This window comes from Neoarius graeffei, chromosome 22 (assembly GCF_027579695.1).
Source record: "Neoarius graeffei isolate fNeoGra1 chromosome 22, fNeoGra1.pri, whole genome shotgun sequence".
Taxonomy (NCBI): Eukaryota; Metazoa; Chordata; class Actinopteri; order Siluriformes; family Ariidae; genus Neoarius; species Neoarius graeffei.
Window position 1 is genome coordinate 8,454,885 of NC_083590.1, and position 25,265 is coordinate 8,480,149.

General features: G+C 43.1%; 1 protein-coding gene across 1 annotated transcript in view; it reads left to right on the plus strand.

Annotated features, from left to right (window-relative positions):
- The first annotated feature begins 16,894 nt into the window (after positions 1–16,894).
- Positions 16,895–25,265, plus strand: part of hlfa (HLF transcription factor, PAR bZIP family member a) — a 21,878-nt gene continuing 13,507 nt past the window's right edge. Inside the window, exons 1-2 of the mRNA XM_060904318.1 lie at positions 16,895–17,276; positions 22,208–22,549. Of these exons, the coding sequence (XP_060760301.1) occupies positions 17,168–17,276; positions 22,208–22,549 (451 nt within the window). The 5' untranslated portion in view covers positions 16,895–17,167. The remainder of the gene's footprint in view (positions 17,277–22,207; positions 22,550–25,265) is intronic.

A 25,265-nucleotide genomic window follows, 5' to 3' on the forward strand; every position in this document is an offset into this window, starting at 1 on the left:
GAATTCGCTGGTATAATTCAGAATTCATTGTTCTATCAATGATGGCAAGTCGTCCTGGCCTAGATGCAGCAAAACAGGCCCAAACCATGATACTACCACCACCATGTTTCACAGATGGGATCAGGTTCTTATGCTGGAATGCAGTGTTTTTCCTTTCTCCAAACATAACGCTTCTCATTTAAACCAAAAAGTTCTATTTTAGTATCATCTGTCCACAAAACATTTTTCCAACAGCCTTCTGGCTTGTCCACGTGCCCTTTAGCAAACTGCAGATGAGCAGCAATGTTCTTTTTGGAGAGCAGTGGCTTTCTCCTTGCATGCCTGCCATGAACACCATTGTTGTTCAGTGTTCTCCTGATGGTGGACTCATGAACATTAACATTGGCCAATGTGAGAGAGGCCTTCAGTTGCTTACAAGTTACCCTGGGGTCTTTTGTGACCTCACCGACTATTACACGCCTTGCTCTTGGAGTGATCTTTGCTGGTCGACCACTCCTGGGGAGGGTAACAATGGTCTTGAATTTCCTCCATTTGTACACAATCTGTCTAACTGTGGATTGGTGGAGTCCAAACTCTTTAGAGATGGTTTTGTAACCTTTTCCAGCCTGATGAGCATCAACAACGCTTTTTCTGAGGTCCTCAGAAATCTCCTTTGTTCGTACCATGATATACTTCCACAAACATGTGTTGTGAAGATCAGACTTTGATAGATCCCTGTTCTTTAAATAAAACAGGGTACCCGCTCACACCTGATTGTCATCCCATTGATTGAAAACACCTGACTCTAATTTCACCTTCAAATAAACTGCTAATCCTAGAGGTTCACATACTTTTGCCACTCACAGATATGTAATATTGGACCATTTTCCTCAATAAATAAATGACCAAGTATAATATTTTTGTCTCATTTGTTTAACTGGGTTCTCTTTATCTACTTTTAGGACTTGTGTGAAAATCTGATGATGTTTTCGGTCATATTTATGCAGAAATATAGAAAATTCTAAAGGGTTCACAAACTTTCAAGCACCACTGTATGTCCATCCATCTGTCTGTCTGTCTATTCCTCTGTCTTTGTGTCTGTCTATCCATGTGTCTGTCTGTCTGTCCATCTCTATGTCCATCCATCTGTCTGTCTGTGCATCTGTCTATCTGTCTGTCTGTGTGTCTGACTGTGGGTGACAGGTGCAGAAAGAAGGATTTATAAATAGCTAATTTTACAAATATCTGACTGCAGTTATATCTTTAGCCTCGTTATTCTTTCATTCATTCATGAAGGAATAAACTGATACGTAGACTAAGTTTACATCCACATTAATACAGTTTAGCTTTAAAATGAAAACGATCTCCATTCAGACGAGTTTTAGCTCCGTATCAGAAATAATCTCTGCAGCGATCACATGACCATTCATGTACACTGGGCCTGAGTGTGCTGCAAAAACAGCTGATCTTGTTTGTTTTCTTCCGAGAAAGAGTCACGTGATCGGAGCGTGATGAATCAGGGAAGGATACGTCATGAATGATGAGACCAAATCAGGAAATGAACGTGAGTGTCTGCATCAGTATTTCCAAAAGTCTCCATTTTGGGGGCTCGAAAACTCTGGAGTTGTGTGGACGCTGGGCATAAATGTCATAAAAGTGATGGGTTTTAAAACTAAAACGTATTAATCTGGACATACAGTGGTATGCAAAGGTTTGGGCACCCCTGGTCAAAATTGCTGTTACTGTGAACAGTTAAGCAAGTTGAAGATGAAATGATCTCCAAAAGGCATAAAGTTAAAGATGACTCATTCCCTTTATATTTTAAGCAAAAACAATTTTTCATTTTCATCTTTTACATTTTCTAAATGACAAAAAAGGAAAAGGGCCCGAAGCAAAAGTTTGGGCACCCTGCATGGTTAGTACCTACAGTAGTAATACCCCCTTTGGCAAGTATCACAGCTTGTAAACACTTTTTGTAGCCAGCTAATAATCTTTCAGTTCTTACCTGGGGGATTTTCACACATTGGTCCTTGCAAAAGGCTTCCAGTTCTACAAGTTTCTTGGGCTGTCTTGCATGCACTGCTCTTTTGAGATCTACAGTATCCACAGATTTTCAATGATGTTTAGGTCAGGGGACTGTGAGGGCCAGGGCAAAACCTTCAGCTTGGGCCTCTTGAGGTATTCCATTGTAGATTTTGAGGTGTGTTTTGGATCATTTTCTTATTGTAGGACCCGTCCTCTTTTTAACTTCAACTTTTTTACAGATGGTGTGATGTTTGCTTTCAGAGTTTGCTGGTATTTATTCGAATCCATGCTTCCCTCGACCAATGAAATGTGCCCTGTGCCACTGGCTGCAACACAACCCCAAAGCATGATCGAGCCACACCCATGCTTCAGAGTTGGAGACGTGTTCTTTCCTGGAATTTGGCCCCCTTTTTTCTCCAAACATACCTTTGCACATTGTGGCCAAAAAGTTCTATTTTGATTCCATCAGTCCGCAGGACTTGTTTCCAAAATGCATCAGGCTTATTCAGATGTTCATTTGCAAACTTCAGTCGCTGAATTTTGTGGCTCGGACGCAGGAAAGGTTTTCTTCTGATGACTCTCCCATGAAGGTCATATTTGTTCAGGTGTCGCTGCATAGTAGAACAGTGCACCACCACTCCAGGGTCTGCTAAATCTTTCTGAAGGTCTTTTGCAGTCAAATGGGGGTTTTATTTGCCTTTCTAACAATCCAACGAGCAGTTCTTTCACAAAGTTTTCTTCATCTTCCAGACCTCACCTTGATCTCCACTGTTTCTGTTAACTGCCATTTCTTAATAACATTACGATCTGAGGAAACAGCTACCTGAAAACACTTTGCTATGTTCTTGTAGCCTTCTCCTGCTTTGTGAGCATCAATTATTTTATTATTCAGAATGCGAGGGAGTTGCTTAGAGAAGCCCATGGCTGTTGATTTTAGGGACAAGTTTGAGGAGTCAGAGAATTTATACAGCTTTGAAATCTGCATCATCTGACCTTTCCTAACGAAGAATTTGAACAAGCCACAGCTCAGTAAGTTAATTAAGGTCTGGAACCTTGGTAAAAGTTACCTGAGAACTCAAATGTATTGGGGTGCCCAAACTTTCGCATGGTGTTCCTTTTCTTTTTTCACTCTCCAATTGTACAAAACAAAAATAATACACAAATCTTGCAGAAAACGCTGAAAAGAAATGTCTCATCTTTACCTTTATGCCTTTTGGTGATCAGTTCATCTTCTGCTCACTTAACTATTCACAGTAACAGACATTTTCAGTAAGGGTGCCCAAACTTTTGCATGCCACTGTAGGCTAAGAAGACAAATGGCAGCCTTAGCACCATCATCGCAGCAACTGGCTATAATGTCCGATCGGATAAACTTACAGTGGTGCTTGAAAGTTTGTGAACCCTTTAGAATTTTCTATATTTCTGCATAAATATGACCGAAAGCATCATCAGGTTTTCACACAAGTCCTAAAAGTAGATAAAGAGAACCCAGTTAAACAAATGAGACAAAAATATTATACTTGGTCATTTATTTATTGAGGAAAATGATCCAATATTACATATCTGTGAGTGGCAAAAGTATGTGAACCTTTGCTTTCAGTATCTGGTGTGACCCCCTTGTGCAGCAATAACTGCAACTAAACATTTGCGGTAACTGTTGATCAGTTCTGCAGACCGGCTTGGAGGAATTTTAGCCCATTCCTCTGTACAGAACAGCTTCAACTCTGGGATGTTTGTGGGTTTCCTCACATGAACTGCTCGCTTCAGGTACTTCCACAATATTTTGATTGGATTAAGGTCAGGACTTTGACTTGGCCATTCCAAAACATTAACTTTATTCTTCTTTAACCATTCTTTGGTAGAATGACTTGTGTGCTTAGGGTCGTTGTCTTGCTGCATGACCTACCTTCTCTTGAGAGTCAGTTCATGGACAGATGTCCTGATATTTTCCTTTAGAATTCGCTGCTATAATTCAGAATTCATTGTTCCATCAATGATGGCAAGCCGTCCTGGCCCAGATGCAGCAAAACAGGCCCAAACCATGATACTACCACCACCATGTTTCACAGATGGGATAAGGTTCTTATGCTGGAATGCAGTGTTTTCCTTTCTCCAAACATAACGCTTCTCATTTAAACCAAAAAGTTATATTCTGGTCTCATCTGTCCACAAAACATATTTCCAATAGCCTTCTGGCTTGTCCATGTGATCTTTAGCAAACTACAGACGAGCAGCAATGTTCTTTTTGGAGAGCAGTGACTTTCTCCTTGCAACCCTGCCATGCACACCATTGTTGTTCAGTGTTCTCCTGATGGTGGACTCATGAACATTAACATTAGCCAATGTGAGAGAGGCCTTCAGTTGCTTAGAAGTTACCCTGGGGTCTTTTGTGACCTCGCCGACTATTACACGCCTTGCTCTTGGAGTGATCTTTGTTGGTTGACCACTCCTGGGAAGGGTAACAATGGTCTTAAATTTCCTCCATTTGTTACAATCTGTCTGACTGTGGATGGGTGGAGTCCAAACTCTTTAGAGATGGTTTTGTAACCTTTTCCAGCCTGATGAGCATCAATAACGCTTTTTCTGAGGTCCTCAGGACTCTCCTTTGTTTGTGGCATGATACACTTCCACAAGCATGTGTTGTGAAGATCAGACTTTGATAGATCCCTGTTCTTTAAATAAAACAGGGTGCCCACTCACACCTGATTGTCATCCCATTGATTGAAAACACCTGACTCTAATTTCACCTTCAAATTAACTGCTAATCCTAGGGGTTCACATACTTTTGCCACTCACAGATATCTAATATTGGATCATTTTCCTCAATAAGCAAATGACCAAGTATAATATTTTTGTCTCATTTGTTTAAGTGGGTTCTCTTTATCTACTTTTAGGACTTGTGTGGAAATCTGATGATGTTTTCGGTCATATTTATGCAGAAATAAAGAAAATTCTAAAGGGTTCACAAACTTTCAAGCACCACTGTACCTCACAACTGGGCAAGTCTGTTAGCTAGGTTCAGGAATATTGCGAATAAGTCAACCCCGGACAAAGTTCGGTACCTATCACTGAGACAATCTTATTTTCAGTTTATTTATGTGATCATCACATTCGGGAAGTTTTCCCAAACCCATCTGTGAGTATTCGCTGCTTAGTTTGCTGACGAAAGCATCACAACAAAATTCCAGTGCGTGCATTGAAATTTTTTGCCACGTTTTTGGCCAATCACGAGGCAAAGATGCACCAAACAAAAACCTTGCAAAGCTTGGAGAACATTCGTCGTGCATCACACGATTGGTGATGTTACCAATTTTTCACCACCAAGTATTCACACATTAAACCCATCGCGAGTTGGAGTGTGACCTTAGTGTAATGTTTCATCAGGTTAGATGTATCATCTCCTCCCACCACATGACCTGAGGCACTGTTTGCACAGAGGTGTTGAGGAGACGCCGCCTCTCCACTATCACTCACCCTAAAAGCAAAATATCTCCATATCTCATTCAGAGAGCTTTACTTCTCCACAGGTTTCAGTGTTCTCATGTCACGAGTTTGTTCAGCAGTCGCCAAATCCACAGCGTCTTCCCAAACGTAGCTAGATTTTTTTTAAAAAATGTTATTCTTTCTTTATTGAGGGTAGCACTAAATATCTGTAGCTAATTTACACATGGCCCTCAAAATAAAAACCTAAAATAACAAAAAATTAATATAAATTAAAAGCAAAGCCTAAATGAAAATTACAATACAAATTTATGATTCTTAATCATAGTGTTAAATGAACCCAGACTTGAACAGCTCTTTATCTCTTTAGGGAGATTGTTCCATAAGATAACTGCTCACTGGTCAGAGCAAGTGCTCTTCCACCTTTAAAGGCCAATTTATGCTGACAACCCAGTCCTCGCAGATGGTGTTGCAGATAGCATCTGCGTAGCCCCCCCCACCTTCGCAGACGCTCTGCGCGCACCTCCCAAAAATTGTGACCAAAGCAGAAGCCTCGCAGACAGCGTCGCAGACAAGAGGGCTCTGATTGGTCCACTCTACATGCGCTGTACACGCAATTCCGCTTCCCTACTTTCCCGGTTTGTTTTGTTTTCACGACCGGCATTTTTAAAAACACGAGCAAAGATGGAGCAGCATGAAGAGCGGTTGATTGAGGAAGTGCGTACATCTATACGCCTCCAGTTCTAGTCATTATAAAAAAAAAAGTTCTAGTCATTATAAGTAACCGGAGGATAAACACTCCACTAACCACACCCACCAACTACTCCTAGCGACTTCGCGCCCCCTTGCGTTGTGGCGGTGAATAACATCGCGCACGCCTATTACTCCCCGCTCAACGATAAATTACAACTGTCTGCGAAAAGCTATCTGTGAAAGCCTTGTCGCAAGAGCATGCAGAGGCCTTAAGAGTTCACTCTTATGCCACACCCACGAGCTGCCAGATTAGTCTTAAAGGACAGGCGAAAGAGTGACCTCTTAAAAGTTGCACTTCACCTTTTTTGTGAAATGGTACCGTACCATTTCAAAGGTCAAATTCACCAGGAAGGCCCCGGTCACACTCCAGCTCGCAATGGGTTTTTCGAATCCTTGGTGATGAAAACATTGCTAGCCACCAATTGTGCGATGCACAGCAAATGTTTTTGTGTGTGTGTGTGTGTGTGTGTGTGTGTGTGTGTGTGTGTGTGTGTGTCCACCTTGTAAGTAGCCAAAAATGTAGCAAAAATTTTCAATGCATGTACTGAAATTTGGTGCTGATGTTTTTGTCGGCAAACTAAGTGGTGCATACATGTCAACCTATACGGAATGTCTGTATTTTATATGGATTTGATTCAATAAACGTATACGGGCGTACAAATAAAGTTATACGGATTCTTTAAAAAAAATTCAATATTTATTTAGAGCTATAATCAATTCCCACGATGATAAAAGAGCGCATAACATTTACAAACGTACTGTACACCACTGACAGCCAGTAAAGAGTCTTATGAAATCGCGCGTTATCTTGTGATAGTGAGACTTCGTTCCACTTCTGATCATGCGCACACCGCATTGTGAGAATCCCGCCAACCGGGAAGTTACATTTTGTTTGAAACGCGTATTTCCACCTGAGCGACTTTCACTAGCGACTGAAAAGATTCTGAATGGGCACTCCGGCAAGATCAACACAGACACTTGCTGTGACATGCAGCCTCATGAGGTATTGGTGCAGAGCGCTAAAAAAGCTGTCATGGAGTACAATTCAGAACATTAGAGTGACACTTTGTGTTTTTGTCGAACATTGGAGCTTTGTATTCATTCTGAAGGTTTATTGTTATTAATATTGAATAAAAAGTAACTTGGATATATCATTGTTAATTATCATTCAAATTTTAGGTACAGTGGTGCTTGAAAGTTTGTGAACCCTTTAGAATTTCCTATATTTCTGCATAAATATGACCGAAAACATCATCAGATTTTCACACAAGTCCTAAAAGTAGATAAAGAGAACCCAGTTAAACAAATGAGATAAAAAATATTATACTTGATCATTTATTTATTGAGGAAAATGATCCAATATTACATATCTGTGAGTGGCAAAAGTATGTGAACCTTTGCTTTCAGTATCTGGTGCGACCCCCTTGTGCAGCAATAACTGCAACTAAACATTTGTGGTAACTGTTGATCAGTCCTGCACACCGGCTTGGAGGAATTTTAGCCCATTCCTCTGTACAGAACAGCTTCAACTCTGGGATGTTGGTGGGTTTCCTCACATGAACTGCTCGCTTCAGGTCCTTCCACAACATTTCCATTGGATTAAGGTCAGGACTTTGACTTGGCCATTCCAAAACATTAACTTTATTCTTCTTTAACCATTCTTTGGTAGAACGACTTGTATGCTTAGGATTGCTGTCTTGCTGCATGACCCACCTTCTCTTAAGATTTAGTTCATGGACAGATGTCCTGATATTTTCCTTTAGAATTTGCTGGTATAATTCAGAATTCCTTGTTCCAACAATGATGGCAAACCATCCTGGCCCAGATGCAGCAAAACAGGCCCAAACCATGATACTACCACTACCATGTTTCACAGATGGGATAAGGTTCTTATGTTGGAATGCAGTGCTTTCCTTTCTCCAAACATAACGCTTCTCATTTAAACCAAAAAGTTCTATTTTGGTCTCATCTGTCCACAAAACATTTTCCAATAGCCTTCTGGCTTGTCCACATGATCTTTAGCAAACTGCAAATGAGCAGCAATGTTCTTTTTGGAGAGCAGTGGACCTTGCAACCCTGCAATGCACACCATTGTTGTTCAGTGTTCTCCTGATGGTGGACTCATGAACATTGGCTAATGTTAATGTGAGAGAGGCCTTCAGTTGCTTAGAAGTTACCTTGGGGTCCTTTGTGACCTCGCCGACTATTACACACTTTGCTCTTGGAGTGATCTTTGTTGGTGGACCACTCCTGGGGAGGGTAACAATGGTCTTGAATTTCCTCCATTTGTACACAGTCTGTCTGACTGTGAATTGGTGTAGTCCAAACTCTTTAGAGATGGTTTTGTAATCTTTTCCAGCCTGATGAGCATCAACAACGCTTTTTCTGAGGTCCTCAGAAATCTCCTTTGTTCGTGTCATGATACACTTCCACAAACATGTGTTGTGAAGATCAGACTTTGATAGATCCCTGTTCTTTAAATAAAACAGGGTGCCCACTCACACCTGATTGTCATCCCATTGAATGAAAACACCTGACTCTAATTTCACCTTCAAATGAACTGCTAATCCTAGAGGTTCACATACTTTTGCCACTCACAGATATGTAATATTGGATCATTTTCCTCAATAAATAAGTGACCAAGTATAATATTTTTGTCTCATTTGTTTAACTGGGTTCTCTTTATCTACTTTTAGGACTTGTGTGAAAATATGATGATGTTTTAGGTTATATTTATGCAGAAATATAGGAAATTCTGAAGGGTTCACAAACTTTCAAGCACCACTGTAAATTATTTTAATTTGCATCTTATAAGGATTTTATAAGGGAAATACGGATTTTAGAGGTTGGCTATACAGGTTTGATTGACCAAAGGTTGACATGTATGGTGGTGAATACTCGCAGATGGGTAGCTTGGTGAACCTTCGCTACTAAAACACCTCATTTTCATTGATAAACCATCACCAAGCATTGCGATGGTGCTGTAGTGTCACTGTAGCCTTAATGGCTCGCAAGTTAGGAGCTTTCAAGTTAGTTGCATAAGCTAGCTAGTGTTCTGTGAGCTACTTAATTTTAACCACAGAGAAACTTTTGGCATAGAAAAGATTAAGAACACAAATACAACTACAGTGGTGCTTTAAAGTTTGTGAACCCTTTAGAATTTTCTATATTTCTGCATAAATATGACCTAAAACATCATCAGGTTTTCACACAAGTCCTAAAAGTAGATAAAGAGAACCCAGTTAAACAAATGAGACAAAAATATTATACTTGGTCATTTAATTATTGAGGAAAATGATCCAATATTACATATCTGTGAGTGGCAAAAGTATGTGAACCTTTGCTTTCAGTTTCTGGTGTGACCCCCTTGTGCAGCAATAACTGCAACTACGCGTTTGCGGTAACTGTTGATCAGTCCTGCACACCGGCTTGGAGGAATTTTAGCCCGTTCCTCCGTACAGAACAGCTTCAACTCTGGGATGTTGGTGGGTTTCCTCATATGAACTGCTCACTTCAGGTCCTTTCACAACATTTCGATTGGATTAAGGTCAGGACTTTGACTTGGCCATTCCAAAACATTAACTTTATTCTTCTTTAACCATTCTTTGGTAGAACGACTTGTGTGCTTAGGGTCATTGTCTTGCTGCATGACCCACCTTCTCTTGAGATTCAGTTCATGGACAGATGTCCTGACATTGTCCTTTAGAATTCGCTGGTATAATTCAGAATTCATTGTTCCATCAATGATGGAAAGCCGTCCTGGCCCAGACGCAGCAAAACAGGCCCAAACCATGATACTACCACCACCATGTTTCACAGATGGGATAAGGTTCTTATGCTGGAATGCAGTGTTTTCCTTTCTCCAAACATAACGCTTCTCATTTAAACCAAAAACTTCTATTTTGGTCTCATCTGTCCATGAAACATTTTTTCAACAGCCTTCTGGCTTGTCCACATGATCTTTAATAAACTGCAGACAAGCAGCAATGTTCTTTTTGGAGAGCAGTGGCTTTCTCTTTGCAACCCTGCCATGCACACCATTGTTGTTCAGTGTTCTCCTGATGGTGGACTCATGAAAATTAACATTAGCCAATGTGAGAGAGGCCTTCAGTTGCTTACAAGTTACCCTGGGGTCCTTTGTGACCTCGCCGACTATTACACGCCTTGCTCTTGGAGTGATCTTTGTTGGTGGACCACTCCTGGGGAGGGTAACAATGGTCTTGAATTTCCTCCATTTGTACACAATCTGTCTGACTGTGGATTGGTGGGGTCCAAACTCTTTAGAGATGGTTTTGTAACCTTTTCCAGCCTGATGAGCATCAACAACGCTTTTTCTGAGGTCCTCAGAAATCTCCTTTGTTCATGCCATGATACACTTCCACAAACATGTGTTGTGAAGATCAGACTTTGATAGATCCCTGTTCTTTAAATAAAACAGGGTGCTCACTCACACCTGATTGTCATCCCATTGATTGAAAACACCTGACTCTAATTTCACCTTCAAATAAACTGCTAATCCTAGAGGTTCACATACTTTTGCCACTCACAGATATGTAATATTGGATCATTTTCCTCAATAAATAAATGACCAAGTATAATATTTTTGTCTCATTTGTTTAACTGGGCTCTCTTTATCTACTTTTAGGACTTGTGTGAAAACCTGATGATGTTTTCAGTCATATTTATGCAGAAATATAGAAAATTCTAAAGGGGTCACAAACTTTCAAGCACCACTGTAGAACGGTTAGCTCATTTCCTTTTAGATACTTTTGTAAACATGTGTACGCACCAAATTTTCAGGTACAGGATTATGTTGGGTAGCTAAACGATGTCACACTCAGGCAGCTAGATATCGCCGTTATCCCATCGCAAAGCATGGTGATGGAGCCGTAGTGTGACTGTAGCCTTAGTGGAGCAACTCGATTCGGTTTTTTGCTTTGAGTGGCATAATTTTAGGTCATGAATTATCTATTTGGGGTTAAAAGCAGAGTGCTAACCTCCTAGTGGTTTTCCCCGGGCAACGGCTGCTGCAATGACCCTGGGCTGCGATACCATCAGGGGTGGGGCGGAGAACTAGCAGGTTTGCCTGCAAAGGCTCCCCCCGCTCCTGGCAGGTTCAACCATGGTGGGACGGTTCCCAGGGGAGCTGCTGCTGGCTAATAGCACCTGCACCGCCTCAGCCCCCGATGGGCGGTCTATAAATCCAGCCGAGGTTGTGCGATGGGTTAGCAACCCCCCACATAAAACAAATCTGCTACAAAACCTCGCATATGTACTGTCCATGAAAAGGGAAGGATCAGTAGAGCTGGTCGCCAACAAACTGGCACGCCTGAGCGTCGCAGTAGCAGGTCTTACAGAAGTACGCTGGCCTGGATCTGGCACACATGTAGCAAAGATCCGTTCGGCCCATCTCCGGCCACCAGGGCGGAGCCACCCCTGGGACTTACTGAGGGAACCGACCACCACCACCTGGTCCCGTCCCAGACGCACATGGTCCGACCAGCTGAGCGACGACCTGCAGGCTGCTGGCCTCAACATCGCCACCGCCTGGGAGGCTGCCAGGAACAGATGCGCCTGGAGAGCCATATGCAGAAGCGCCACGCTCCCTTCGGGAGCATGCGGAGCTGAGTGAGCGAATGATCTGAGTGTCCTGCATGTATCATGGATTTACGGTGTGTCTGGCGTTCACTAAACATCACAAGTGCTGGTTAAAATATATACTAAAGTACGCACTCCTGAAGTTAACAGTGCATATTTAAAGCCCAGCTCTGGGTGTGACGCTGTGATCTGCAGGTCGTTAGTGATGCACGACTAGTGCGGGCTGTGCGGTATGCTGATGACGTAGGACGACGCCATTTTATTTGCAGCCAAGGTGCACGCGCCCCGTGAGCACGCGCCGTCCCGAGCGTTCCTCCGGAGCAGTCCCGGGGCTTCACGGCTGCGACCAATCACCGGCAAACCGGACACGTGACACTCAATGTGCCGCGGCTCGCGCTGAGCGCCCGCGTGCGCGTCGCCATTGGTTAAAAGTAGGTCAGCGCGACCACGCGCCGCTCAGCGAAACACACCGCCCTCGCGACGGAGAGAGCTCTGATTGGACAGCACGCGACAAACAGCCGGCCAGCAGCCAATCACAATCACAGGGATCCGAAAGCAAACCCCGCCCACTTGCTGTTACTGTGGGGGCGCGAGACTGCGCGAGCTGCTTGATCTGATGGTTCATGGATAAATGAGGCAACGCTGGAGGGATTATTATTATTATTATTATTATTACACTACCGTTCAAAAGTTTGGGGTCACTTTGAAATGTCCTTATTTTTGAAAGAAAAGCACTGTTCTTTTCAATGAAGATCACTTTAAACTAATCAGAAATCCACTCTATACATTGCTAATGTGGTAAATGACTATTCTAGCTGCAAATGTCTGGTTTTTGGTGCAATATCTCCATAGGTGTATAGAGGCCCATTTCCAGCAACTCTCACTCCAGTGTTCTAATGGTACAATGTGTTTGCTCATTGCCTCAGAAGGCTAATGGATGATTAGAAAACCCTTGTACAATCATGTTAGCACAGCTGAAAACAGTTGAGCTCTTTAGAGAAGCTATAAAACTGACCTTCCTTTGAGCAGATTGAGTTTCTGGAGCATCACATTTGTGGGGTCGATTAAACGCTCAAAATGGCCAGAAAAATGTCTCGACTATATTTTTGATTCATTTTACAACTTATGGTGGTAAATAAAAGTGTGACTTTTCATGGAAAACACAAAATTGTCTGGGTGACCCCAAACTTTTGAACGGTAGTGTATGTAAGTCAAGTCAACTTGATTGTCAAATATGCTATACATGCTCGACGTACAGCACAGATGAAATTTCAGTCCTCTCTGACCCACGGTGCAAACAGGCAATGCAATAAATAAAAATAGAATAACTGAAATAAACAATATAAACAGTGTAAACACTCTTGATAAGAAACAGACATAGACTAAACACTTATATACACACACACACACATATATATATACACACACACATAAATTGGAGCAAAAGGACATAAAATAAACAGTCAAGGGCGCTTGAGGTATAGCAGGTAAACATGAAATAAGCAGTATAAACAATAAACTAATAGCTGTTAAGGTGAGGTAGTGCGGAATAGTGCAAATGAGCGAGGTAAAGTGAGATGTGCGGTCCCTGAGTTCAGTGTGTTAATGAACAATGAGGTGTGTGTGTGTATGTGTGTGTTGGGGGGGGAACTCTGAGGGTGACATGTCAGATGCTGAAGGGGGGGCAGGGGGGTGTGCGGGCAGAATCTGTGGCAGAGGGGGGAGGAGGGGCAGAACAGGGAGGGAGTTGAGCCTCCTGACCGCCTGGTGAAAGAAACTGTCCTTGAGCCTGCTGGTTTTGGCCCGGAGACTCCGCAGTCTCCTCCCCGATGGCAGCAGGCTGAAGAGGCTGTGAGATGGGTGGGTGGGGTCACCTGCAATCCTGATGGCTTTGCGGGTGAGGGGGGAGTTATAGATATCCATAAGAGAAGGGAGAGAGACACCAATGATCCTCTCAGCTGCTCTCACGATGCACTGCAGAGTCTTGCAGCAGGACACGGTGCAGGCGCCGTACCACACGGTGATGCAGCTGGTCAGGATGTGCTCGACGGTGCCTCTGTAGAATGTGTGCATACACTTTTTAAAAATAAAACATTTGTCATATTTTTCCCCCCGGTGATTTTATAGCAGAGAAAAAGATACACAGAGTGCCTTGCAAAAGTATTGGCCCCCTTGCTGTGTTTCCTGTTTGGCTGCATTACAAATAACATGGAATTTTATTTGATTTGGATTTTTATGTAACGGACCTAACAATGCAATCCAAATTATTGACATGGAATTGAAAACAAATTTTTTATTAAAAACTGAAATTATTTAAGGGGCAGCACGGTGGAGTAGTGGTTAGCACTGTTGCCTCATAGCAAGAAGGTCCTGGGTTCGAGCCCAGCAGCTGATGAGGGCCTTTCAGTGTGGAGTTTGCATGTTCTCCCCCATGTCTGTCGGGGTTTCCTCCAGGTGCTCTGGTTTCCCCCACAGTCCAAAGACATGCATCCATCCATCCATTATCTGTAGCCGCTTATCCTGTCCTACAGGGTCGCAGGCAAGCTGGAGCCTATCCCAGCTGACTACGGGCGAAAGGCGGGGTACACCCTGGACAAGTCGCCAGGTCATCACAGGGCTGACACATAGACACAGACAACCATTCACACTTACCAGTACATTCACACTTGCGGTCAATTTAGAGTCACCAATTAGCCTAACCTGCATGTCTTTGGACTGTGGGGGAAACCGGAGCACCTGGAGGAAACCCGGATAGACACAGGGAGAACATGTAAACTCTGCACAGAAAGGCCCTCGCCGGCCACTGGGCTTGAACCCAGGACCTTCTTGCTATGAGGCGACAGCGCTAAACATTACACCACTGTGCCAACCCCCAAAGACATGCAGGTTAGGTTAACTGGTGACTCTAAATTGACCGTAGGTGTGAATGTAAGTGTGAATGGTTGTCTGTGTTTGTGTGTGTCAGCCCTGTGATGACCTGGCGACTTGTCCAGGGTGTACCCCGCCTTTCGCCCATAGTCAGCTGGGATAGGCTCCAGCTTGCCTGCGACCCTGTAGGACAGGATAAAGCGGCTACAGATAATGGATGGTTGGATGGATGGAATTATTTGAGTGCACATGTATTCACGCTGTTTGCTACGAAATGCTGAAATAAAATCTCGTCTTTTTGATTAACTTCAGAAGTCCCATAATTAGGTGATTAAGGTCCAACTTTGTGCAATGAAAGTGTCACATGATGATAAACAGTGCAATCAAGTTTACTGAAGTATGCCTGTTAGTTTTATACATATAGTAGAGAGAGTCATTTTAAAAAATCATTAAGGAAGCCACGGTCTAATTCAATTCAATTCAATTCAATTCAATTCAATTCAATTCAAAGAACTTAATTTTTCCGTTCAGAACTTCATATGGGAAAAGCATCAGTGTGTATCCAATTCATCTACCCACACACACACCACATACAACTTACCCCATGGACCAATTAACAGTGGACAAAGCACAATAAATAACGTAAATAAATAACGTAATAAAAACAATAAATAATTAAAGATATAATTAAATTATATGTCTTAATAGAAGAGAATAAGTAAAGAAATATCTCCTGGAGAACCCCATGAAGCTGCCCTTCCACCATGACGAGGGTACAAGTCAAAGTCAAAGCCCTTTCCACACCAGAATCTGGTCTTCCCAGGCAGTCTCCTGTCCCAGTACTAACGAACTCTTTAAGGCGTATGGATGCAGCGCCAATTTCCATTTCTGCAGCCCTCAGCCTCTCGCCTATACAGCTAGGGTTACAGTGGGGGGGGGGCGGGTCCTCTGGCAACCACGAGAGTTTGACTCTCCACTCACATCTGTATTGCCAGATGGTAGTAGGTGCCATTTTTATGATGGTCTTTAGTATGACCTGACCACAAGTAGAACTTGTGATCTCCCGATCAAGAGGTGGACACGCTAACCACTAGGCCAACTCGTGGAACGACAAGGGTACACAAAAGGATAAAGAATTTGGGCGGCATGGTGGTGTAGTGGTGGTGTAGTGGTTCCAGGTTTGAACCTTGCGGCTGACAGGGGCTTTTCTGTGTGGAGTTTGCATGTTCTCCCTGTGTCTGTGTGGGTTTCCTCCGGGTGCTCCAGTTTCCCCCACAGTCCAAAGATTTGGTACAATGGGGCCACTGTAATTGGTGCAAGCTGTAGTGGTTTCCCAGCCTTAATGTTTGTACATATATATATATATATATATATATATATATATATATATATATATATATCTTGCTATGGCAAAGCTAATAAATTAAAATCAAGAAGTAGCTTTGGGACTAAAAGGCTGCTGGTTCAATTCCCTGGATTAGCAGGAATGTCTGAAGTGCCCTTGAGGAAGGCACCTAACCCCAGACTGCCCCGGGTGTGTTGTACGTTGCTCTGAATAAGAGCGTCTGCTAAATGCCTGTAATGTAATGCACTGGAATGTAAGATGCTCCAGGAAATGCTTGTGTTTTCCTCTGCACTGGTGTCACCTGCCAAAACCAAAAGGAAAACAAGTCTTGCTGGGTCACATCCCGACATTAAGCTCTTCTCATGTATGCCAAAACGACCAGGGATTAAGGCGTGTGAAATATGTATGGAATTTTTTCGCATGCACGGGCATTGAACACACACCCATTTCTGTAAGGGATCAATACAGATCCCGTGAGATTTCAGAGGAAACTTTGTTGAACAGAAATAAGTCTGGAAAACTCATCCCGTCTGAATAGGCTGTCTGAATGAGTGCCCGGGCCGGGCTCGTACTGGGCGCGTACTGGGCTCCTATGAGTTTCTGCTGTGGTCAGGAGACATGAAGACACTCTTGAGAACTTTCCGTGCCAGGTGAACAGTGCACACGGTTTGCTCAGAGTTTGCATGTGGCCACGTGACCATGTTGTTTCTGCACAGACTGAGAGGAAATAAAAAAAACAGCTTAAGCGTGAACGAGAAACGAAACCGTTTCAGGTTTCTGTCGCGCGCGTCCTCTGCTCCGCTCCGCCCCGCCCAGCTTATCTGAATAATTCGGCTATTCATGAGCGTGACGTCAGAGTCGGCGGCGCGCGCACATGGGAGTCGAGCCCGCTCGCGCTGGAGGCGCTCAGAAGCAGCAGAACCGCACGCGGGAGTGACGGCGGGAGCGCGCGCCGCTTTAACACGCACCCGCTGCTGCTCCGCTCCGCGCGCGCGCTGGTTTTATTTTCATTTCCGGAGCGCGTGCTGTCTGTCCGCCGCTTTACTGCCTTTGCTTTGCACTTTATTATTATTATTATTATTATTATTATTATTATTATTATTATTATTATCCTGTAGAACTCGGTCCCGGGGGATTAAAGCGCGCTCGTGCACAGCGATGGAGAAAATGTCGCGGCCCGTTAACTCCGCTTTCCTGCCTCCGACCCACGGAGTGCTCAAATCCCTCCTGGAGAACCCCATGAAGCTGCCCTTCCACCACGACGAGGGTACACACACACACACACACACACACACCGAACACACACACACACACACACACACACACCAAACACACACACACACACACACCAAACATACACATACACAAAAGGATGTTCGCGCTCTTGACGCGCTTATTGTCGTGTTATTGAGATGTTATTACCGCGCACTTGCATTATTATTATTATTATTATTATTATTATTATTATTATTATTATGCTGCATCCTGGTTTTATTTTGCTGTTGCATTGTTGGGATTTATGACTGCAACATAACTGCATTGTTCATTCTGCATTTGTTGTGCATTTTTATTATTATTATTATTATTATTATTATTATTATTATTATTATTGCATTCTTGTTCTTCATCTTCCTCATTCGTCCTTATGTGTCCATGCATACTTGCAAAAATGTGGTTATGTCTTTTTAACTTTTTCAGTTTCTTACTTTTCTGCATTATTTTATTTACAACATGATTGCATTGCATATATAGTGTGTATAGTGTGCATACTTTATAGTGTATAGTGTGTATAGTATATAGTGTGTGTATAGTATATAGCATGTATAGTGTATTGTGTATAGTGTGTATAGTGTAGTGTGTGTAGTATAGTGTGTATAGTGTGTATAGTATATAGTGTGTATAGTATATAGTGTGTGTATAGTGTAGCGTGTATAGTATAGTGTGTATAGTATATAGTGTGTGTATAGTGTATAGTGTGTGTATATTGTAGTGTGTATAGTGTGTGTATAGTGTATAGTTTGTGTATAGTGTAGTGTCTATAGTATAGCGTATAGTGTGTATAGTATATAGTGTGTGTATTGTGTAGTGTGTGTATAGTGTGTGTACAGTGTAGTGTGTATAGTGTGTGTATAGTGTGTGTATAGTTTGTGTATAGTGTAGTGTCTATAGTATAGTGTATAGTGTGTATAGTGTATAGTGTGTGTATGTTGTAGTGTGTATAGTGTGTGTATAGTGTAGTGTCTATAGTATAGTGTATAGTGTGTATAGTATATAGTGTGTGTATAGTGTATTGTGTATAGTGTGTATAGTGTAGTGTGTGTAGTATAGTGTGTATAGTGTGTATAGTATATAGTGTGTATAGTGTGTATGGTATATAGTGTGTGTATAGTGTAGCGTGTATAGTATAGTGTGTATAGTATATAGTGTGTGTATAGTGTGTGTATATTGTAGTGTGTATAGTGTGTGTATAGTGTATAGTTTGTGTATAGTGTAGTGTCTATAGTATAGCGTATAGTGTGTATAGTATATAGTGTGTGTATTGTGTAGTGTGTGTATAGTGTGTGTATAGTGTAGTGTGTATAGTGTGTGTATAGTTTGTGTATAGTGTAGTGTCTATAGTATAGTGTATAGTCTGTATATGGTATAGTGTGTGTATGTTGTAGTGTGTATAGTGTGTGTATAGTGTAGTGTCTATAGTATAGTGTATAGTGTGTATAGTGTATAGTGTGTGTATGTTGTAGTGTGTATAGTGTAGTGTCTATAGTATAGTGTATAGTGTGTATAGTATATAGTGTGTGTATAGTGTAGTGTGTATAGTGTATAGTGTGTGTATTGTAGTGTGTATAGTGTGTATTTGCTTTATTGTTGCCTTCTTGCATTATCTGCATGTCTTGTGCATTGTTAATTGTTCATTTTTGCACTGCTGTGTTGTGTGTAACATCATAGTGCTGTTATTTGTGTATGCGTGTGTGTGTGTGTGTGCGTGTGTGTGTGTATGCGTGTGTGTGTGTGTGTGTGTACGTGTTTTGAAGCAGTGGACATATCAGTCAGAGCACCGTGGTTACAGTTACGGTTGTGTTTTGGAATACGGTTAAAGGGCTGAGACTCGCTCTTCATGTTTGACAGCAGCGTGAATCTTTGCAGGATGATGTATTTTGCCTGCAGAGTGAGAAGAGTGTGCACTCCTTCCTCCTCTCTCTCTCTCTCAGTGTGAGACTGATTCTATTACTCAAATCACAACACATGATTTAATGGCAGTCGTTTTGGCGCCTGGTAGCGTTTCCCTTCGCGCCACTCCAGCACCACCTGATTAACTGTCCAAAAATAATCAGCTGGTTATAATCTCTTCTATCGGCAGAAAGTTGTGTCCATTTAAAGCCTGCTGTGAAGTTGACCTGCTGTCCCCTATAGGGGGCGCTGTGAGCAGCACCACCCCATCGCTGGAGTGTGGAAGTGTCAGTCTGCAAACTGACCTGATTGGAAAAATTATTTCATTGAATGCGTGAAATCTTTTGAGATGTGTTTAAAGTTCAACTTGTTTGCGTGGATAATCGGCATCTAAAGGAAAAATCGTAATGGAACGCGTGCACAGTGTTCTCTTTACGTCCAATCCGGTCTGATCAATCCACCGTGAGCAGGCTCGCTTTTAGCTGTGCGGCCGGAGACAGGAAGGGAAGGTGAAGGTGAAATCAGAAGAACAGGACAGTAACCGGTTGAGCTTCATGCTAACTCAGTTCCCACGTTGCATTTTTCATTGTTAGCTAAGAAAGTGTCATGCCCCCCTCCCCCCCACTCAGACCCATGCTGTGTGTGTTTGTTCTTTTGTGCGTCTGTGATATAGTCTTTCCCAATCTGATCATCTGTGGATTCACTTCACTTCCCTTTAAATCACTCTGGCTTAAAAGCATCAGCGGAATAAACACTGATTAACGTTAAAGGAAACAGATGTGAAAGCCGTGTTTATTCTCAGCCTGTTGACGTAAAAAGTGAAACCAAAATCAGAGATGTTTTGCATCGAGAGCACACAAAAAAATACATCACTGTTTTTACTGTTTTCACTCAGATGCACTTTAAATAAATCTGAGTATTATTGAAGGCTTTATTTTAGAGTTTGCTGCTTCTTTACAGTGAAGGAGGCGTGGCTTCTGTATCTATCAGTCTCAGTGAAGGAGGCGTGGCTTCTGTATCTATCAGTCTCAGTGAAGGAGGCGTGGCCTCTGTATCTATCAGTCTCAGTGAAGGAGGCGTGGCCTCTGTATCTATCAGTCTCAGTGAAGGAGGCGTGGCTTCTGTATCTGTCAGTCTCAGTGAAGGAGGCGTGGCCTCTGTATCTATCAGTCTCAGTGAAGGAGGCGTGGCTTCTGTATCTATCAGTCTCAGTGAAGGAGGCGCGGCCTCTGTATCTATCAGTCTCAGTGAAGGAGGCGTGGCCTCTGTATCTATCAGTCTCAGTGAAGGAGGCATGGCTTCTGTATCTGTCAGTCTCAGTGAAGGAGGCGTGGCCTCTGTATCTATCAGTTTCAGTGAAGGAGGTGTGGCCTCTGTATCTGCCAGTCTCAGTGAAGGAGGCGTGGCCTCTGTATCTATCAGTCTCAGTGAAGGAGGCGTGGCCTCTGTATCTGTCAGTCTCAGTGAAGGAGGCGTGGCCTCTGTATCTATCAGTCTCAGTGAAGGAGGCGTGGCCTCTGTATCTGCCAGTCTCAGTGAAGGAGGCGTGGCCTCTGTATCTATCAGTCTCAGTGAAGGAGGCGTGGCCTCTGTATCTATCAGTCTCAGTGAAGGAGGCGTGGCCTCTGTATCTATCAGTCTCAGTGAAGGAGGCGTGGCTTCTGTATCTGTCAGTCTCAGTGAAGGAGGCGTGGCCTCTGTATCTATCAGTCTCAGTGAAGGAGGCGTGGCTTCTGTATCTATCAGTCTCAGTGAAGGAGGCGCGGCCTCTGTATCTATCAGTCTCAGTGAAGGAGGCGTGGCCTCTGTATCTATCAGTCTCAGTGAAGGAGGCGTGGCTTCTGTATCTGTCAGTCTCAGTGAAGGAGGCATGGCCTCTGTATCTATCAGTCTCAGTGAAGGAGGTGTGGCCTCTGTATCTGCCAGTCTCAGTGAAGGAGGCGTGGCCTCTGTATCTATCAGTCTCAGTGAAGGAGGCGTGGCCTCTGTATCTGTCAGTCTCAGTGAAGGAGGCGTGGCCTCTGTATCTGCCAGTCTCAGTGAAGGAGGCGTGGCCTCTGTATCTATCAGTCTCAGTGAAGGAGGCGTGGCCTCTGTATCTATCAGTCTCAGTGAAGGAGGCGTGGCCTCTGTATCTATCAGTCTCAGTGAAGGAGGTGTGGCCTCTGTATCTGCCAGTCTCAGTGAAGGAGGCGTGGCCTCTGTATCTATCAGTCTCAGTGAAGGAGGCGTGGCCTCTGTATCTGCCAGTCTCAGTGAAGGAGGCGTGGCCTCTGTATCTATCAGTCTCAGTGAAGGAGGCGTGGCCTCTGTATCTATCAGTCTCAGTGAAGGAGGCGTGGCCTCTGTATCTATCAGTCTCAGTGAAGGAGGCGTGTCCTCTGTATCTATCAGTCTCAGTGAAGGAGGCGTGGCCTCTGTATCTATCAGTCTCAGTGAAGGAGGCGTGGCCTCTGTATCTATCAGTCTCAGTGAAGGAGGCATGGCCTCTGTATCTATCAGTCTCAGTGAAGGAGGCGTGGCCTCTGTATCTATCAGTCTCAGTGAAGGAGGCGTGGCCTCTGTATCTATCAGTCTCAGTGAAGGAGGCGTGTCCTCTGTATCTATCAGTCTCAGTGAAGGAGGCGTGGCCTCTGTATCTATCAGTCTCAGTGAAGGAGGCGTGGCCTCTGTATCTATCAGTCTCAGTGAAGGAGGCGTGGCCTCTGTATCTATCAGTCTCAGTGAAGGAGGCGTGTCCTCTGTATCTATCAGTCTCAGTGAAGGAGGCGTGGCCTCTGTATCTGTCAGTCTCAGTGAAGGAGGCGTGGCCTCTGTATCTATCAGTCTCAGTGAAGGAGGCGTGGCCTCTGTATCTATCAGTCTCAGTGAAGGAGTTTTACTCTTCAGAGCTCCCACTTTTGTAGATTGTACTTTGTGTATTGTGTTGTTTCACTTCCACACAGCTCTGAGTGTGTCATATTTGAATGTTGTCTGTTTCACTGAAGCCTTTTCCCCCCCAAACACAATCTGCATCTTTTGTCTCATCAGGTTTTGGTAAAGAGAAGGAGAAAGAGAAGAAGTTGGAGGAAGATGGTGCTGGAGCGAATGCACCTCAGTCTGCGTTTCTGGGCCCGACGCTTTGGGACAAAACGCTGCCATATGATGGAGACAACTTCCAGCTGGAGTACATGGACCTGGAGGAGTTCCTGTCTGAAAACGGCATTCCTGCCAACCCGCAGAGCGAGCAGAGCCAGATTACCCAGCAGCCCCTGCAGCAGAGCCCGACCCTGTCTTCACCGCCATCTGTGGTTGACCTGAGCAACCGGGCCAGCACCTCAGTACACGCTGACATGGTGACACAGGGCTGCCTACAGAGCCCCAGCCGATCAGGTACACACACACACACACACACACACACACACACACACACACACACACACACACACACACCTAACATGCCATTCCAGGCACTCAGATTCCCTGCAGTAAGAACTCATGTGCACACAAGTTCATGTTGATCGGCATTCTCTCTCTCACACACACACACACACACACACACACACACACACACACACACACACACACACACAGCACTTTTGAAGTGTGAAGTTTGGCCTGTGTTGTACACACCTGTGATTTATCAACACATTCTTACACAGACTTTTAGACTGGTCTTCACTCTGAGGAATTCTCAGTACTACAGGCGCTACACATGTAGCATTAACACCTTCACACCTGCAGATGTACTTTTTTTATCAACATTTAATTTTTTTAAAATTAAAGATGCAGTCTGTAATGTTTAATATGTACCTATGTGTGTAATATTCACAGAGTTATGTAGATTCCTTCGAATAAAATATGATTTACAACATTGACATGAAGGAGATCTTCGTCGTGCCTTTGTTGTAAACTTCTGTTTATGTTTTTCCGGCCCTGAAATTAGCTCCACCCATCTGGATAAAATTGAGAAAAATGAGTCTGGGTCAGTTGTAGGGAAGCAAAAAGTTTCTAATTTTTTTTAAATTGATGCATTTATTCATTCATTTATTTATTTGCAGTTGCTCGTGGTCATAAACCGCTGCTTTAAGATTAGATTTCTAAAGTAGGAATATGATGATCGAGTATCTCACATCACAAAAGAGCACGCTGTATTTATATCCTGATCATGCTGTACAGTGGATAAAGAAAAGAAAAGAAGTCGAAACTTTTCCCGTTTGGAGCAATATTAGGAAATCACTTCAAATTTACTGTTATTTCTGTCATCATTGTTTATCATTGACGAGGTGATTATGTAGAAACGAAGGATTCTCTTGGAGTCGCAGCAGCTACAATATTTTGCATTTTGCCGAGTGCTGGATTGTGATTGGTCAGAAGAGAAGGTGTTGATTAATTTTCGAGAACAGCAGCTCTGACAGTGGTGCAGGTTTATATTAATGCCGTCGTTCTAATACAGTATGTTGTGGTTTCTATAGTAACTACTCATTCACAGGGAATCGTACAGCAGATGCTCCACGTAAACAGATGTAGCGTTTCTGGAAGGAATCTACAATGTTGGTAAGAGTGACGTGACAAGCGACGGAACGACTGTTTATAGCTGCGATAATGTAAGTGTGAACAGGAACGAACTTGTTTCACGGATGTTCCAGAACGTTAAATGTACACTACCGTTCAAAAGTTTGGGGTCACCCAGACAATTTTGTGTTTTCCATGAAAAGTCACACTTTTATTTCCCACCATAAGTTGTAAAATGAATAGAAAATATAGTCAAGACATTTTTCTGGCCATTTTGAGCATTTAATCGACCCCACAAATGTGATGCTCCAGAAACTCAATCTGCTCAAAGGAAGGTCAGTTTTATAGCTTCTCTAAAGAGCTAAACTGTTTTCAGCTGTGCTAACATGATTGTACAAGGGTTTTCTAATCATCCATTAGCCTTCTGAGGCAATGAGCAAACACATTGTACCATTAGAACACTGGAGTGAGAGTTGCTGGAAATGGGCCTCTATACACCTATGGAGATATTGCACCAAAAACCAGACATTTGCAGCTAGAATAGTCATTTACCACATTAGCAATGTATAGAGTGGATTTCTGATTAGTTTAAAGTGATCTTCATTGAAAAGAACAGTGCTTTTCTTTCAAAAATAAGGACATTTCAAAGTGACCCCAAACTTTTGAACGGTAGTGTAGCTATAAATGGATAAAAGGTATAACATGCCGTCCTTTAAAGGTAGACTCCCTTTCAGATTTTTCAAGTGTTGGTCATAAAAAGAATTTTCCCCGACACCCAATTATTTTTGTTTAGTGACTCAGAGCTACTGAATTCGAATCACAGACTTCCAATTTTATTCGTTTTTTTTTAAATAGAACAATTAATGAATTTATCTCCCCATGTCCCTAAATTCTCCGCTATTTTTTTCCTGCTTCACCATGACCCAATACAAGATACTACATCATGCATCACATCCCGTGGTGGGCTTTCCCCGTTCACGCAAGGCATAGTGGGATACAAATTTGAAGCAGGAGAGAAAAATGGAGGACGCGAGCGTGTGAATGAAACGTGAAAGAGCGACTACAGTAACGGAAAGAAAGCGAGAAGAAAAGGCGTCATACATGTCAACCTATACGGAATGTCCGTATTTTATACGGATTTGATTCAATAAACGTAGTGTACGGGCGTATAAATAAAGTTATACGGATTCTTTAAAAAAACTTCAATATTTATTTAGAGTTATAATCAATTCCCACGATGATAAACGTACTGTACACCACAGCCAGCCAGTAAAGAGTCTTATGAAATCGCGCGTTATCTTGTGGTAGCGAGACTTCGTTCCACTTTTGATCATGCGCACACCGCATTGCGAGAATCCCGCCAACCGTGAAGTCATAGACATATAAACATAGACGCCGCCTTCTGCGTAGAATCATACGTCATCCTCGCCACCATATTGGATGTGGCAAAGTGGAGATTCTTCAGCCGTCTCTGGTATAGCGTCTAGACAGTAGCCGAGAATAAAGATGCCTCATTCATGTGCTGCGTTTAACTGTACCAACAGGTTTACCGTCCAAACGAGATCACATGGGATTACCTTTCACAGGTGAGACT